This window comes from Cheilinus undulatus, linkage group 8 (genome assembly GCF_018320785.1).
Source record: "Cheilinus undulatus linkage group 8, ASM1832078v1, whole genome shotgun sequence".
Lineage (NCBI taxonomy): Eukaryota > Metazoa > Chordata > Actinopteri > Labriformes > Labridae > Cheilinus > Cheilinus undulatus.
The window spans coordinates 49,728,509-49,745,947 of NC_054872.1; the positions used below are offsets into that span (position 1 = coordinate 49,728,509).

The 17,439-nt window shown below is 37.3% G+C and overlaps 2 protein-coding genes across 3 annotated transcripts in view; both read right to left on the bottom strand.

Annotated features, from left to right (window-relative positions):
• The window catches only part of capn7 (calpain 7), a 30,625-nt gene extending 21,805 nt beyond the window's left edge, over positions 1 to 8,820 (bottom strand). Inside the window, exons 1-9 of the mRNA XM_041793228.1 lie at positions 8,480 to 8,820; positions 8,108 to 8,216; positions 4,114 to 4,271; positions 3,931 to 3,998; positions 2,260 to 2,493; positions 2,012 to 2,098; positions 1,252 to 1,378; positions 811 to 896; positions 383 to 476 (exon numbers count right to left, since the gene is read on the bottom strand). Of these exons, the coding sequence (XP_041649162.1) occupies positions 383 to 476; positions 811 to 896; positions 1,252 to 1,378; positions 2,012 to 2,098; positions 2,260 to 2,493; positions 3,931 to 3,998; positions 4,114 to 4,271; positions 8,108 to 8,216; positions 8,480 to 8,581 (1,065 nt within the window). The 5' untranslated portion in view covers positions 8,582 to 8,820. The remainder of the gene's footprint in view (positions 1 to 382; positions 477 to 810; positions 897 to 1,251; positions 1,379 to 2,011; positions 2,099 to 2,259; positions 2,494 to 3,930; positions 3,999 to 4,113; positions 4,272 to 8,107; positions 8,217 to 8,479) is intronic.
• Positions 8,821 to 9,149: 329 nt separating this feature from the next.
• Positions 9,150 to 16,837, bottom strand: LOC121514107 (asialoglycoprotein receptor 1-like). Of its 2 annotated transcripts, none has more exons than XM_041794199.1 (7): positions 16,759 to 16,837; positions 15,971 to 16,054; positions 12,456 to 12,569; positions 12,013 to 12,282; positions 11,742 to 11,911; positions 9,382 to 9,482; positions 9,150 to 9,309 (listed from the first exon to the last, which is right to left on the bottom strand). In XM_041794199.1, exons 1-7 carry the CDS (start codon positions 16,823 to 16,825, stop codon positions 9,177 to 9,179), a joined length of 939 nt encoding a protein of 312 aa, XP_041650133.1. In that variant the 5' UTR covers positions 16,826 to 16,837; the 3' UTR covers positions 9,150 to 9,176. The 2 variants fall into 2 exon arrangements, with proteins under 2 accessions (XP_041650133.1, XP_041650132.1); XM_041794198.1 differs by having other exon boundaries at positions 12,456 to 12,593.
• Between the last annotated feature and the right edge of the window lie 602 nt (positions 16,838 to 17,439).

Sequence of the window (17,439 nt, forward strand, 5' to 3'; positions counted from 1 at the left end):
ATTGAGTTTGACCCCCCTGAACTAATGTCTTCTACAAGACTACAGATCTTCTTTAACCCATTTTAGCTCTCCTTTGTGGAACGACTGCTAAATTCACTAGCCAAGGCAGAACTGGACAGAGCGCAGAAGTTTGGCTATTTAAAGGCTGGATCAGCCAATCAGAGCTGCCTATGGGACTCTAGTATTATGTTAATGCAGTACTGTTGCCTAAGATTGCAAATAAACCATGTTTAAAAAAAAAAGGTGGATAACATGCAAAGTTGTCTTCTACATGACCATATATCAGGCAGCTCATGATGAGTCTACCTTGAGCGGTTCTGTCTTGTACTGTTCACTAGTTTCATTTCTACAGGTGAACTGGTTGAGGTGATTTTTCCGTTACCTTCCTGGGAACTCCGTTAATGTGAAGTTTGACCATGTACTTCCCACAGGGGTTATACTCCGGTTCACCTCGTCTGTTCTGAGGGTAGATGACGCTGGAGGAACAAACACAAGGACACAGACTCTTCCCATTAAAGTCTCATGTTTGAATCATTTTAGCATTCGTACATTTTAATTTAAAATCGGCAAAATGCATTAAGCTTTACGCCCTTTCACAGAATGTGTGGTGAAAGGAGATAACACAAGTGCTGAAGTAAAAACAAAGGTTTAAAGCTTTTGGAAACTTGTCTTGAATTAAACAAAAAATTAGATTTCTGTGTAGAAAAATAATAGATTTTTTTTCAAAAAACATGGGTACTAAGTACTAAATACAAAGGTGCAGCACATATACAAGCATTTCAAATATAAATAGCCTTTAAAAAAGAGTACCTGGTGATGAGTTTCTTGTTGTAGCGCCTCTCATAAGCCGCACTGATGGCGAGCGAAGCCACAAACGAACAGTCAGACACCACCGTCTGGACAAAGCAGACAGGGACAGATTCAAATACACTATTATGTTGTTTTTTACATCTTTATATGAGGATTAAAACTGCATTTTGCTTGAAGTCAGTGTGGCTAAGTTCATCCTAAATATCAGAGCACAGGGTTTTAATGTTGTTTCATGTCTGGGCCTTGTCTGTGATGCTGCTACGCCCTCTACTGGCTGAATTTAAACAAGATCACACATCCAGAAAACACCACTCACACTGAAAGACAGAAAAATCAGTAAAATATTGCACTTTCTCATAAAAAATATCATAAAAATAGCTAGGACGGCTACATAAAAACAATGAATGGGGGGAAGTCTTTCATAAAAATGTACTGTCTGACCTGTTTGATGCTGAAGCTGGACACAGACATGATCATAGTGGGATTATTGCAGATCTCGTCTGGCCGGACCCAGCGGGAGAAGATGGCTTTCTGTTTGGGTGACAGAGCCAGCTTCCCTGTTTTGTCCCTGAGAAAAAGGGATGACAAATATGTCCATTAAGATCCACTGTTGCAGTCAAATCAAATCAAACTTTATTTACACAGCACATTTCATACACAGGGCAACACAATGTGCTTCATCTAGTGCTTCTGGGGCTGTGTAATGATTTTATTTGGTTCCTCATTATCCTAAGTCTTATAGATGTTACAGAGCCCTCTGCTGGCCTTGATTTGTAACTCTCAGCTTTGGACACAATTACCTTTTGCTTATCTCAACTCTCTGGTATGTTGTTAAGGTGAAACTTGGTGCTGGCGGTCACACCATGAGCAAACAGGTTCACATGCATTGTTCTTGATTGAACTGAATAACTATCTGATTATAAAGCTTTTCAGCAAGAGGAGTGCCAAGGGATCTCTCTGTTTTTCTTTGTTGACATCTCAGTATTTTTAACAGCCTCAGTTCCAACTGAGCCACTGAATCTTTGTCATCTGTGGCTGTAGAGATAAATTGGTGCTAATGCAGCTTAAGAGGCATCAAATAAAAGGAAGAAAATCAGTTAAATTAAAGATAAGGAGTGGATTTTCCCATCCTCCAACTGGCTTTTTATATTATCTTTGTATATAAAGCAACAATCTGATATAAGATAAGAAAGAAACTCACGAGAAAGGGACAGGAAAGGCAAATCTCTCCCTCAAATCCACACTCATGAAGGGCACATAGGCAATGCTGTTGATTGTAGAAGTACTCCTGAAAAGAAATAAGCAACAAGTAAATTAGTACAAAAAGTAAGCCAATTCTCCAGACCCCACCAGCGAAATTCTTCACAAAACAATTTTAAACAATTGATAATCATTCCTCATTGACGCTGTTTGATTTTAAAGTCACATAAAGAGTCTTCCTGATCTCACCTGAGCACCTCGATCTCCTCAGACGTGTAGCGCTGACCGTGGGGCTCGCTGGACTGCACCGCTCTGACCGGCTGAGGTTGCGGGCGGTCATGGAGGGAGAAGTCAGGTCCCAGGGGGAAGAACTGGCGTACCGGCCCTCCTGAGCTGACACCGCTGTTGGGCCTGGATCCAGGAGGCCCTGTCCTGTCCTGAGCTGGAGCTGATTTGGACTGAGATTCTTTAAGACCTTCGGCCCTGACAGAACGAAGAGGAGGAGAATGTTACCATATAACTGATGAACAACAGATAAGCATACTGGGCCTGTAGGAGGAAAACATGTAGCCTGCGATAACACTGTCCTCTGTCGGAATAACTTTATTAAGAGTTGATAAATGAACAACAATATGCAGCTTTAGAGCACTTTTGATGTCTATCAGCTGTTCTTTATGCTTCACACAAAACCTTTCAGTAACATGTTTCTCCTGAATCCCAAATTATCCCAAAAAGGTGTTTAGTTTTCCTCTAAATTGACATCAATAAATCTTAAGCAGTGGCGCCCATCCTGAGGTCTGGGGACCCCTAGGGGGGCCCTGTCTGCTCTGACACTGTCAAACTTAGATGCACATATTGCTGTTGTCAGGTCAAAAACTTGTATCTCCAAAATCACCACATTTCAGGGAATGAAAAAGAATCCTTAACTATAAATAAATTAAGATCGTCAGGATCTTCTGACTGTTTTTATTGCTTTAAAACTGGTTAAACCCACTGGCACACATAAAGGGTGACCAGTAGGACTGATTTATGACAAAAAACATTAAAGTTATGAAAAATGGTAACACAAGGTTTTGGCCTGACAAGGACATATTCTTTTTGAATCATGATTAGAAATATAATATCTAAGGACATATGAGGGCCACTAAAAAGATTTTTAGAAAAGAGGATCTGTAAATTTTTGTGCAAAAAAAAAATGTTGGATGAAAAAGTTGTATTTTTAAAAGAAAAACTCAGAATTTCTGTGTTTAAAAACTTGTTAATTTCTGAGAAAGAAAAAAAAATCTTGGTTTTAGAAGTCTTGCATTTTGTCATTAGATACTCAAAAATGTCAAGTTTTAAAAATGATAAATATACAACAGTGTAAAGACAAAATTTAAAAAAAATCAAACTAAAACAGTCGTTGAGTTTTTTACTTTTCTAATTTATAATCTCAAAAATTCCAAGTTTTGATTCATTTACATCTAAGACACTTAAAGAAAGATTTTGGGTGACTTTTTCTCATAAATTAACAACTTTTCAAACTTGAGAATTTTAGTTTTTTCATCCTCTTATTATCTATTTTTTAGAGTGGTCTTAATACACAGTTGTATTAATGGATAGTTTATAAATAGATCTTTTGTCAAGAACACACGTATGTTGGCCTATTATGTTGGGATTTTGTCCATGAAAGCTAAAACAGTCCCACATAGCTGAGAGAGGACATGATATCCTCTTCATCCTCTTAAGCTCAGTTCCTAGCTTTAACATCTGCCTGTTTACAGCTGGTTTGATTGAAAGTTCAGGATGATGCACAGTTTGGAGGAAACTGTTAACAGTGCGCAGAAGGAATTCATCAACCAACCAATATATTTATGTACATCGATGGATTGTTACACCCAAAGTTTCAAATCACATAAAGAAGACTGTAGTTGTCTTTACCTGTCCAGAGCTTGCCGTGCCAGCTGCTTCAGTTTGTTCTGCAGCGCCTGCTCTGATGTTTCATTGGACTGTGACAAACACAGGAATAAATGTTGAATGGAGCAAAGATGATGTGAGTGAAATATTATTAAGTGTTCTGAGAGAATGATGACAAGAAAAAGATTCACAGAAATAAATACAAACCGTTTTAATGCACAGCTCCACAGCCTGAGTGTACAGTTCAACAGCTTCATCGTCGTTTCCCTTTTCGTCTTCCTCGAAGGCTTGTGTGACCAGGAAGTGGGCTCGCTCTAGGTCCACCTGCTGTCGGGTCTTCAGGGGGTCGATCTTCTGGGCCTGGACTGGATTTAAAGAGATGCTGATTCAGCTTTTGACCCAATATGAAGGCTGTCATTTGGAATTTGGTTGAGCTTATCTGAGTCTGAAGAAACCAGGATGCATGGTATCGACAGATATTAGCTTACAAACAATAAATAAGATGTAAATATCAGCCAACATTGGCTGATATTATCAGCCGTATCTAAGAAAATGTTTGTGCAATTTTAGGCGGGACCAACAGATCTACATTAGCTCAAGACTTTTCTTTGTTTACCTTGATTACTTGAATTTTAAAGTGTGTTTTAAGGACTGAAGTCTGAGCTACACTTATATTTCAGTATTGATATTGGCTACCCTGGCAGTCCTGTCTATAACAGAGAATAATTAGGTTTAAAAAGCCAGAGTCACACTTCAATCCTTTGTGGTGCTGTTACAAAGAGAAGTTTATTCAATCTGAAATTATTAGTTAGACCGTATAAACTGCTGCCTCTTTAGAACTGATAGTTTAACTGACTTGAAACAGCAGGAAGAAAGTTTCAGAGCGCTAAATGTGTCACCCACTGGCTTCACAACCAAACCGGACACTCCCACAGCCTCTGTGGTCACACCCATGTGTAAACACGCACACACATATGATTTGAGTGGAGTCATGGAAAAAAGCAGTCAGACAGCAAATGTAGAAAGTATGTCCTCAGGGCCCGTTTGGTTACAGAGCTCAACAATTTGTTATTTATGACTTTTTAAAAGTACTTTACCCCTGCAGTCAGTAAGATCAGCTCAGGCAACCGTTTAAGGAGGAGTTAATCATTCTAAATGATATTAATAAGGCTGTATGTGTCTAAAAGAAACATTTAAATTAGAGCCACAGAGCCCTTTATCACTACTGTCTTTGTTGACTTTTTTAGCTCACCAGTTTGTAAAGTGAATATAATGCTGTTTGTTTTTCATCACTAGTTACGCAAGCATGCAAATCAATACACGATGACATCAAATCTTCTACAAATGTCCAACAGCTGTGAACAGACACAGCACTGAATTCAACTAAATTAATCTTAAAGGAAAAAAAACACTTAAGGACTGCTGGAAAATGTGCTCGGTTAACTTATTTTTCATAAACAGTTCCATAAACCTGGAAATGTAGGATAGGCTTTTATAAATGTAGGATAGGCTTTTATAAGCAGTATGCTTCTGCCTATGCCTTTTCATTCATTATTCAACACATGACTATTGTTTTTGTTTGAAATGTCTATACTGTGCAAAATGTTTGGTGTTGTGTTATGATTGAATAAACTAAACTAACTAACTAACAGAAATAGAAGGTGTCCTGATGAATTTCTCATTTGAACTTGCATTGATTTTCTAGTCATCTGACAACTTAAGTGCTTTGATGCTGCAGGTCATGCGGACATTCATTCAAACATCGATGGAGCGATGGGAAAAGTCTCAACATATCAGGATATGATGGCAGTTTGCAGATAAAACCCTTAACCTGGTCAGAGATGATCGACTCTACCTACTGAGCCACAGTCACCCCTACAAACATCTTTGTCTGTTAGAGACCAACAATAGGATGCAAACGGGGTTCTGTCAGTGATAACTTTAAACTAACAGTGACCCAGATTCTACATAAAGCGTCGTCATGAATGTATAGCACCTGCATGCTAATCAGCTGCATGGAGGATCTTGTGACATCCCTGGAGGGCTTGTTTGAGGACTACCAAATTAACTACGTTGTCTCTAATGCAAACTGTATTTACTTTAGAGGCCTGTCCAACAAAAGTTGTCATAGCACAAGGTAGTTTACACCAGAAATGCTGTTGTTTCTGGCATGTTGTGTTTTAAACTCCATATAAATGTATAGTGCTTAACAAATTTATTAGACCACCTGTCATATTTGAATCAAAGACCATCCAGCATCATGAAGGGCTTTAATGCGGACTCTTTCATTTTCAGTCAGCTCTCCACGTTTTACCATTTTGAACAGGAATGAGGAATTTCAAACTGAATTCACCCAAATTTGAGTCAGCTCACTGGGGTTCTCTGAGAAGTCAGAAATTAATCAAGCATAACATTCAACCAGTAAAACTCATTTTTCTGTTCAGGAATGCAAGTAAATAATTATAATTTGACATATTAATCAAGAAACAATAATGTGCTTTACTATTTTTCCAGGTTTTTTTTGTAAATCAGTAAATTTGAAAATTCATGGATAACAACAATAATTATATTTTAGCATAAAAATATCATTTTGGTTAAAGAGCTTCTACATATTGTTGTATTAACCATTGCAGAAACATAAAAAATGATTTTGGTAATTACCAATGCTGTCAATTTAGGGCAGCTGTGGCATAAACCTTACTTTGGTTAGGGTTAGGGTGGTCTAATACATTTGTTAAGCTCTGTACATGTCAAGCCAAAACAGAAAAAAATGGACATTAAGTGTTTAGTTATGTGTGTGTTAGTTTATTCTGTTTCAAATATGGTTAGGTAGGTCTTAGGTCTCCTAACTGTTTGTGCTGCTGCTCAGGACGTATAGTACTATTTAGCCAAGTTAGTCCAAATGAGATCTGAGATCCCTTTTGCAAGGGAGACCTGCAATTGCAACTGGATTGCATTTCCAATTTTGTTGTACTTGTACAATAACAAGAAAGATATTTTGTTCTATTCAGTCTTAATTTTGGCAGCTATTTTTAAATTTAGTTTTAGTACTATGCCATTTTAAGTTTGGTCACATTTTAGTCATTTTCACCTAAATTGCCAGTTTAGTCTAGTTTCAGTCAACATAATCATTTAAGTGCAGTTTTACTAAAGGAAAAAATCCTTACATTTTAGTCTTTACTCTTAGCCTGTATGAATATTTTCTGGTAAAATTAATACAAACATAGAACAATCATCTAAAAGCATGATCAGTACTTATGTAAAAATATATTAGACATAAACTGAGGAAAATACTGACATACCTTAAATGCTATCAGCCTAATTATGATTGAATTGATATTTTTCACAGTGGATTTTATCATGGATTTTTAATCTCCAACAGTCCTGCAATAACATTTCAGTCTCATTTTTGCCTCCTTGATGAAAACTAAACTTACTTTTTGTCAGAATTTTAATTATTGGAGACCTATTTCTAGGTTTTCTTAGTTTAGTGGTCCTCATGGAGAAAAGGCCAACTGCTACTTCTAAGTTTTAGTTGAAAAATTAACACTGATTCTAGTCCATTTTTCCTAGCACTGAAAAGTTTATCAATCAGACAATCTCAATCTTCTCATGTCAGCTACAGATCTTCTCTTCATTAAGACACTGACATATCTTTCTCTATACCACTGAAAATAAACTAGTGGCTCCTCTGTGCAGTGTTAATTTTGGCAGCTATTTTTAATTTTAGTCTTAGTTTTAGTCTTTAAATGAAATGCATTTCAGTTTTAATCACATTTTAGTCATTTCTACCCTTTTTAGGTTTAGTCTAGTTTTAGTCCATGAAAAGTCCTCATATTTTAGCCTTTACTTTTAGTCCAAGCATTTATTTTCTTGCCTAAATCTGGTACCAAATCATGTTAGTGTGTTCTCTGCCAAACCTGGGGTCCCTGCTTTCTACAGCTGAGAGGCAGAATAGATACAGATGCATTGCATTTAGACAGATTGATTAACAGTGGAGAAATATCACGGATTTTAAATGTCACATTACATTTTAGTCTAGTTGTAGTCATCTTGATGAAAACCAAACTTACTTTTTGTCAGTGTTAGTCATCACAGATCTGTTTTTGTTCATATTAGTCTAGTTTTTGTCATGGAAAAAAATGGCTGTCAACGAATAGTTTTAGTCACTGCCTCTGTGTCTCTGATCAGGTGAGCTTACCAGCATTGTGGAGAGCTTGAACCCGGTCCAAATACTCATTGACTTTGTCCTGGATCCCCTCCAGTTTGGATCCTGCCATGCCAGCATATATCAGGGCCTGGGCTGCCTCCTGGAGTAAATAAACCCAGAATATGAAGGAGTTATAATAAGAAACTGCGATGAGGTGATGGTCGGTGACAGTCTTTTAAAACTTGGGGCAAAGATACAGTGGTTAATAAACAGAATATAACGCATACTCATTGATAACCATCGGGTTTAATCTAAGGTATGTGGCTCCATGTTAAAGTGAAAGTGATTGTTTACTCTCAGGTAAGAAGAGCTAGGAGCTAACGACAGCAGCTGTTTACATCTATCAATGTAAAAGAAGCTTACCTTATAATAAAATACAGCCTCATTGTATTTTCCACTCTGGTCGTATGTGACAGCTGTTTTGGCGAATTTGACAGCATCGACCTCCAGAGCTGTACAGTCCATTCTGAAAACTTGTTGACAGATTGACAGCTAACGGGCTAGCTAACCGCTAGCTCCCGTAACTCACCAAAATAATTAAATATCCGTCTATGTCTCGACCCGCGGTTCGTTTCATCAACTCGAACAAAGCATGGTGAGGCCTACTCCGACATTTACCCCAAATTCAGTACCCTAAACTCCCCAAGTCTGCCTTTCCTCCTGACAGATGACAGCTACACTAGTACATACCAAAACAACCATGTTATTTCCGGGAGACAAAAGCCGCGCAGCCGCAGTAGAGGAGCTCTGAAAGTTACATTCAAATCAATAGGAAACAACAAAGCTCAACGTTTCCGTTAAATAACAGCTAATGAAAGTTTTCAGTCTGTTGTTTGTTACTTTATGGGAAAAATGCTGAATACAATCATAGATTGTATAATTATCATGATACTAATGATAAAATAATAGAAACAGAAGCTTTATTTAAACAGCATTTAAAAAAAAACAAGTTACAAAGTTCTGTACAGCTACAAGTCAATATAGCAAAAACAAATGGAGAAAGGCAATAATGACACCCAAACAGGAACACACATTCATCCTCTCATTCTTATTGCTGTGTTTAAATAGTCACTGCTTTCTTCTGACAGATCCATCGATATCTCTCGGAGCATTTCACAGCTTTCAATTCTCTTGTAGGTGCCTTTTTAAAGATTGCACAGTGACCTTGACGGGCCTCTGATGGATTCCACACACTGAAAAAAACATGATAGTTAGATCATAGATTACTGATTTTATCATTCATGGTGTTTAGAAAGCGGTCCTACTTTGAAGTCAGTGTTGTTCCATCCACCCACTTCCACGCCCCATCCTGAACTCTGAGGCCGATCCAGTAACCAACGGAGCCCCAATTGTTCTGGATCTTATCCTGATGATCACAGAGAGACAATTATCAGAGATATTCAACCTCAATATGAAAGTTATCACACTTCAACTTTATTACTGGCAGTCTGGTTCTCTATTGATACCTCTGGTAAAGCCTCTACCTCCTGACATCGTCAGTGGTGCCTTTGGAAAACTTCAAATTCTACTGAGATTAACAATGAGTATGCAGATTATTGGTTATCCCAGCTTAAACTGTCAAAACTGTCTCTTTTGTCCTTTTCCTTATACAGCGTTAGGTCAGCAAGTAAACGGGCTTATCATACACACTGTGCAACAATCACACATTTTATTTTTTGCATGCAGTTCAGCAAGTGTGCCAAAATACTTCAGTGTGTTTCTACAGGCCTGCATGGCAGTTTCATGAAAATATAGATACTGTATGTCTTTGTTTTAAGAGATTGCTTGTGAGATTTATCTTGTTAATTCCCTTACTAAGCAAATCCCTCAGTAGTGGGTCACTGAGTATTTGTTTTAGTATTAGCACACTTTGACTGGGGTGATTAGAGATTTGTCAAATTTTGAAAGGGTGCCATGACAGGAAAAAGGTTTAGAGACAGAGCACTAAGAATGAGGATGCATCTGAAGCTGGGCTCCTGACAAACCCAGAGAATGGACCCTCCTCAGCTGTGATTTATTGATGATATCAGCGCATGTGTGTTTAAACAGTTGCACTGGTGCTAGCATCCTGGCTAACAGTGTCCTCATTTTGGAGCTGAACAGTACCCCTTTTAACCCCTTTTCATCACTATTTCTCCCCATTTCCCATATTCTTTCTATATATGAGCATTTTTTGCCTCTTTTGACCACTTTTTGCTGCTTTTTTATGCTTTTTCAACACTTTAACTGCCAATTTTTCCACTACTTTGCAAATTTTTGGCTCTGTGACAAATTGTTGCCACTTGTCACCTATTTTTCCTGCTTTATACTCATCCTCACACATTTCACCCTTTCTGTGCCATTTTAACCACCATTGCTCACCCTTTTTGCTTTTCCTTGAACTTATTTTTGCCTCTTTTATCCCAATTTTGCAATATTATCCCTTTTATTTTTGCTTCTTTCAACCAAATTATGCCACTTTTGTCTTTTTTTTTTTGATTTATTGAACCCATTTTTTTCCATTTTCATCCCATTTTGCCACTTTTATCCCAGTTTCCCATTTTTGCCATTGTGTAACCACTTTTCACCACCTTTTTTCTGCCACATTTTTCCCACTTTTAAGCCTCTTTTCACCATTTAAAAAAAATCAACCAACTTCCTGTCAAATGGTGAGATACTGAAATGGTTGATATCACCATCAAGGCCTCCTTTAACGAAACATCTCACTGTGTTTTGGACGGATATCGTGACCATATTGAGGCCTTTCTTTAAAATCTGAGCTTGATAGGTTCAGAGGAATAACAGCGGTCCTAATTATGACACTTCCTGTTGCTATAATGAGATGTTTGCATGTATGGTGTGTTCAGTGTCACGCTGTTGTCTTGGATGAAACTGAAGAAGGACACAGACTAATGCATTGAAAAATTAGAACAGATAAAAGTCATTTAGCACCAGCAAAAACCTTTATTTTGAAAATGTAATGAAGCTGGTGGACTTCCTGTTGGGATTTGTGTATTGGCCCAAGAGGCTTTTTTTTTTTTTTTTAGGTCTCATAATGATTCAAATGCAGGCCCAAAATCTTAAGCCTGAGAGGCTGAATGTTTAAAATGATTTTGGAGGGGAAAAGTCATGATTCAGATGAAGAAACTGTCATTAGGCAGAAGGGGGCGCTGTGACAAAGGGATGAAACTGATAAAATAATGTATTCAGGCTGAATGTGGGATCATCCCTGTGAAGTTTGATTGATTAACTCAATGATTGTAAAGTTATATGGCATTCTTGGCGTTGGTACACTGCAAAAAATAAATAAACGAATAAATTAGGACCCTGATCATGGCCCTGCCTCATGATGAAATTTCACAGTTTTCACAGCTTTTGATCCTCATCTTATATAGAAAGAGCAAAAAACACCTGGATTTAATCAGATAAAACCACTTGGAGGAGTTTGTTAAAATGTGTAACTTCTCCACGGTATCATGCAATTCTGTATGTTTTAGAGGATCGTCCACAACCAATCACAAGATTAGATGTAAGACAGATTAATTTATCCAGGAACTTGACCATTCAAATTCATTGGGACTAATTTTACAGACTAACCACAATCACAAAGCCTTTGTTTAAAAGAAATAACCAGTGCTTTAATTACCATGTCTTCCAGATCTTGTATAACAGTCAGATCTGATATCTCTCCTCTGCAGTCCTCTCGAGCTTCTTCCCAGGTCTTCTGTTTAGATCGCCGTACATTATTAACTGCACAGCAGCTTGACTGAAATTCAACCCAGCCCTCCTGACAAGGTTTACAACTCCTTCCTAAAACTAAGGAGACCAGCGAATTAACAAAATGCTGTTCTATAAAAGCTCGCACTATGTATTGGTTATTTTTGGAGAGAGAAAAAATGTTTTGAACATATTATTACTGGCTTTTGGGCAGTAGGCATGGATGCTCCACTGAGCTCTGGTAACGTTAAGCTCATACTGCTCCGTCTTGAACTTCTGGATTTGTTCTGTTAAGTTTTCCTTCTGTGTCTGCAGATCCTGATTCTGTGCTGCCAGGTTCTGGATTTCTGCAGCCTGGCTGGAGCTCGTGTTCTCTAAGTCTCCGTAGGCTTGTGTCAGATTGACAAACCGGACCATCAGATTGGTGTGTTCCCTCCTCAGGTTTTCATTTTCAGATCTAAGTTTTACAACTGTAAAACATAAAATCAGCAAGTCATACAGAAAATATTTCTTGTCCATAATCATATGGATAATCAGTGATGTCTTTGTTCCAACAGAGTGCTCTGATATTGTGTTGGGTGTTAAATAATGGGTGCAAACATCCACATTTCATGTGCATGGACTTCCTCCTCTGTATACTCACGGTAGACAGTGACTGCGATGATGCCCAACAGCACAATGACACAGAGAAACGCCAAACAACAAACTAGCTTATTACAGCTACAGCTGCTGTTAGTTTTCTCCTCCAGTAACAGTTCTGCAGAGAGAAGATGGAAAAGAACTACAAGGTTTTCACAGGCTGAGTTAAACTTCATTTATTTATGCTGTTGTACAAAAAAGCCTTTGTTTAAATGACCTTTTAATTAATGATGTAAATCTGAAGGGCTACATCGAACTAAATAATTAGGAAAGTAATGTCAGACTTCATAGATGGCCATTATGTGCACAAATGTCAGGATGCATAAAGTCGAAGAAATTGGGACAACTTTTTTCGGAAAAGAATAGAATAATTGTAAAAAGTGGCAAAAAAAAAGGGGGTTAAAAAAAGTAAAAATGGTATAAATTGGTTAAAAGTAGCATCAAAGGGCAAAAAGTGGTAAAATTGGTGAAAAGTAGCAAAAATAGACAAATATTGGCAAAAATGGGCAAGAAATGACAAAAGGCAGCTAGAATAGGCAAAGGTTGCAAAAGATTTTTCAGAAATGGGCAAAAAGTGGCAAAAACAGGACCAAAATATGGTGAGGTGTCAGGCAACAAATGGGCTAAATGTGGCAAAAATGGTTAAAAACACAGCAAAAAGTAGTTAAGTGGGCAAAAAATGAAAACAGGTGGCAAAAATTGGGCAAAAAGATGATGCTGAAATGGACAATTAGGGGCAAAAGGGCACCAAAATGTGGTAAGTTGTCAAAAAGATGTGGAAGAAACAGGCAAAAATGGCAACAATGGTTAAAAACTAGCAAAAGTTGGAAAAAAAAGTGGGCACAAAACAGCAAAAAGTAGTAAAGTGGGCAAAAGAATAACAACAGGCTGCTAAAATAGGCATAAAGATGTTTCAGAACTCGGCAAAAAGTGGCAAAAATAGAAGTAAAGCAGCAAAAATGGACAAATATGGGCAAAAAATGGGCAAGATATGACAAAAGGTAGCTAAAATAGGCACAACGTTGAAAAAAGATGTTTCAGAAATGGGCAAAAAGTGGCAAAAGGGGGCCAGTAAGGTGTCAAAAAGATGTGGAAAAAACAGGCAAAAAATGTCAACAGATGGGCTAAATGTGGCAAAAAAGTGGCATAAATGGTTTAAAGTTTACAAAAGTTTGCAAAAATTGGGCAAAACACAGCAAAAATAGTAAAGTGGGCAAAAATAACAACAGGCTGCTAAAATAGATGAAAAGAAATGGGCAAAAAGTGGCAAAAATGTGGAAACAGTGGCATAAATCTGCAAAATTGGGCATTATGTGGCAAAAATGGAAATAAAGCAGCAAAAATTGATAAATATGTGCAAAATTGGGCAAGAAATAACAAAAGGCAGCTAAAATAGGCAAGTTATAGAAACAGGACCTAAATACGATAAGGTGTCAATCAAAGTGGAAGAAACAGGAAAAGATGGCAACAAATGGGGCAAAAAGTTGCATAAATGATTTAAAGCTGACAAAAACTGGCAAAATTGGGCAGAACATGGCAAAATGTAGTAAAGTGGGCAAAAATAACACAGGCTGCTAAAATAGGCAAAAAGATGTTGCAGAAATGAGCAAAAAGTGGCAAAAATGTGTTAACAGTGGCATTAAACTGCAAATTTGGCCATCAAAAATAGATGTAAAGCAGCAAAAATAGACAGAAGTGGGCAAAAATGGGAAAGAAATTACAAAAGTCAGATAAAATAGGCAAAAAGTTACAAAAAGACGTTTCAGAAATGAGCAGAAAGTGCCAGAAAAGGGGCCAGAATACGGTAAGGTGTCAAAAAGATGTGGAAGAAAAAGGCAAAAATGGCATCAAATGGGTTAATTGTGGCATAAATGGTTAAAAACTAGCAAAGATGGCAAAAATTTGGCAAAACGTAGTAAATTGGGCAAAAATAACAACACTCAAAATGTCCTTTTTGGTAGTTTTATTCAAGGCAGCAAGGCACAATGGACGGGTTTCGACTTAGTCTTCCTCAGCGTTGTGAAACAATACACGGAAGAGCGCCTTAAATACAGGAAGTGTTCGGGTACAGCTTCAAAATAAAATACAATGAAAAAATTTAATGGGTTTCCTGGTAGGGGCTCTAACGCGTAACAATACCTTGTACAAAGATCAATGTAATTTTAAATATAGAGATGCATTACAGTGACAATACAACACATTTTATCAACACCAATACCCAAATAGTACAAAAAATGTACGAAAAATGTGTACTTACAAAAGTTCAGCCGACCCTGGACATGACTCTCCAGTCATACTGACAAAGTATTTAACACTGTATCAGATAAATAATCAAAGAGAAGAGCAATAACTCTTCAAGAGAAGAAGCTACATTTCTTATATAAGTCTTGAATGCATAAGGCTCCCTCTAGTGGCTAAAAATGTTAGAACTGAAAACAGGTCCAAACATTCCTAAGAATAATATAACCACATAACTCGTTTCGGAGAGTGATTGAACCAAACGTCTGTTCAAAAGCACAGAATGCCTTGCATAAAGCGGTGTCACTCAGTGAAACAAATCTATTTGGCTCGTACATACCTCCCAAGGATTATTAATAAAAAATTTCTATTGAAATGAAATACAATAAACTTTTTGTGAATTTTTTTAAGGCAAAACCACCATAAAAAAAATGAAAATTTCAACCTGGTAATAAAAAGAAAACAATAAGAAACCGTAAAAAACGGAAAAGAAATAAGAATATAGAAAAGAGAATATATATATATATAATTTTTTTTCTCTCTCTCTTATTTTTTCTAGACTAGACTGGGGAGTCATGTCCAGGGTCGGCTGAACTTTTGTAGGTACACATTTTTTGTACTCTTTTTGGTACTATTTGGGTATTTTTGTTGATAAAATGTGTTGTATTGTCACTGTAATGCATTTCTATATTTAAATTTACATTGATCTTTGTACAAGTTATTGCTACGCGTTAGAGCCCCTACCAGGAAACCTATTACATTTTTTCATTGTATTTTATTTTGAAGCTGTACCTGAACACTTCCTGTATTTAAGGCGCTCTTCCGTGTATTGTTTCACAACGCTGAGGAAGACTAAGTCGAAACCCGTCCATTGTGCCTTGCTGCCTTGAATAAAACTACCAAAAAGGACATTTTTTAAGGACATTTTAGTAAGTCTTTCTGTCGGACACCTTAAAAAAGTGTTTTTGTTTGGAGGGTGCTCCTTTATTTGCTTTTTCAAAAATAACACCAGGCTGCTAAAACAGGCAAAAAGATGTTGAAGAAATGGGCAAAAATGTCAAGTAACAACCCTCTTAAGCTAATCAACCCCTTCTTGGTTTACATCTGCTGTTGTTGTTAATAACACGTCAGCTAGCTAGCGGATGCTGTTGTTAGTTAGCTTGCTAACAGTACATGAAGGTGTGAGGTGTATTTCCACACTCCATTCTCTGTCATGGTTGAGTGTGCCGGTAGTAAACTGCATTTTCATTTGCATCACGGTCTGTTGTTCTGTATACTCACTGTTTGTATCTGCAGTTGGCTCATTTGTTTGCTTTTGGACCTTCACCTCATTGTACACAGTTTCCTCCTCCTCCTCCTCTTTAGCTGGAACATTAAAACACACAAGTGTTCAGATGACGACAGCTTTGAAGACTCTTCCTTACTTGAAATTTATCGAAACCAAAACTTCCAGCCAGTTTCTGAGAGGATTTATCCAAAAACTGAAGTCCTAATGGATAAAACCGTTTCTCTAAAGGAAGCCATAGACTAAAGGAAATGTTTAAACATTTGATAAATAAGAATTCAGCTGCATGTTTCAGAGACTGGTTTGGTGAAGTTGAGGTCAGGATGCAATTTCCACTGCAGATTAAAATAAAATGACAATGACAAACAAAGCAATAACATCACTTTCTATCCAGTACAAATGACAACAGTCATTTAGATAATCTTCAGTAATGCCATGCCAGAGTTGCAGAGACTTACACAAACATTATGACTGTGTATTTTTAAAGCAACAATATTTTTAGTAATGAACAAATAGAAAAGAATAATTTCACTGGATAACAGTGGATAAATACAGCATATCTAAGCAAATGTATCAGTGTAGAAAGGCACCAACATTAAAGTGCAGGATTAAAAAAAAACTCATTTGCACCATGTTTTTTTAAATTCTAATGATCACATTTCATAAAGCTGTGCATTTATTTCCACTTCTGCATGCATCAGCTGATTTTCATCCAAAAGTGCGTCCTAATATGCTGGTCCTACAACTAGATATGCAACATTTCCTTCTTTAAAGTCAGACTCACCTTCAGGAGGGGAATTCTTTTTTTTCTTAAATACAACCGAAGCGTATTTCAGCTCCTCCTCAGCCATGGCTTCTTCTACTCTGCTGGATTCTTGATGGCATGCAAGCAAATTAAGGGAACTGTAAATAAACCACAGACCATATTTGTCTGCATATTGGTTGTTTCCTCTGTTGGGTTCATCGTTCACGGCTCAGAGGAGGTCTACTTCTGCTGTTTAATAAGGAAGAACTTTGCAAAATGTGACGCAGTAGTTTCATGGGTATAAACTGTTGTGTTCTTGTGTTTTAAATGGTTTAATAGTTCGGTTAAAAAGCAGATAAGAGGCTGATAATTCCAGTCTTTTGACTCTGTTTAGCTGAACCAATCAATTTTATTAATATAATCCCAATTCCCAAAAAAGGGGGGCACTGTGTAAAATGTAAATAAAACAGAGGACAATGATATATTGGCACATCAGACATATGGATTCTTGTCTGATGTAAGATTCTAGCTGGTTCTTTGTAGCTGGATTTTCTTTTCCTCTTCTATTGTGAAGCCATGCTGTTGTGATGGATGTGATATGTGGTTTAGCATTTTCTTGCTGAAATACTTAAGACCTTCCCTGAAAGAGACATTGTCCCTAAAACCTCTCTCTACTTTTCAGCATTGATAGCCTTTCCAGATGGTAGAGCTGTCCACAAT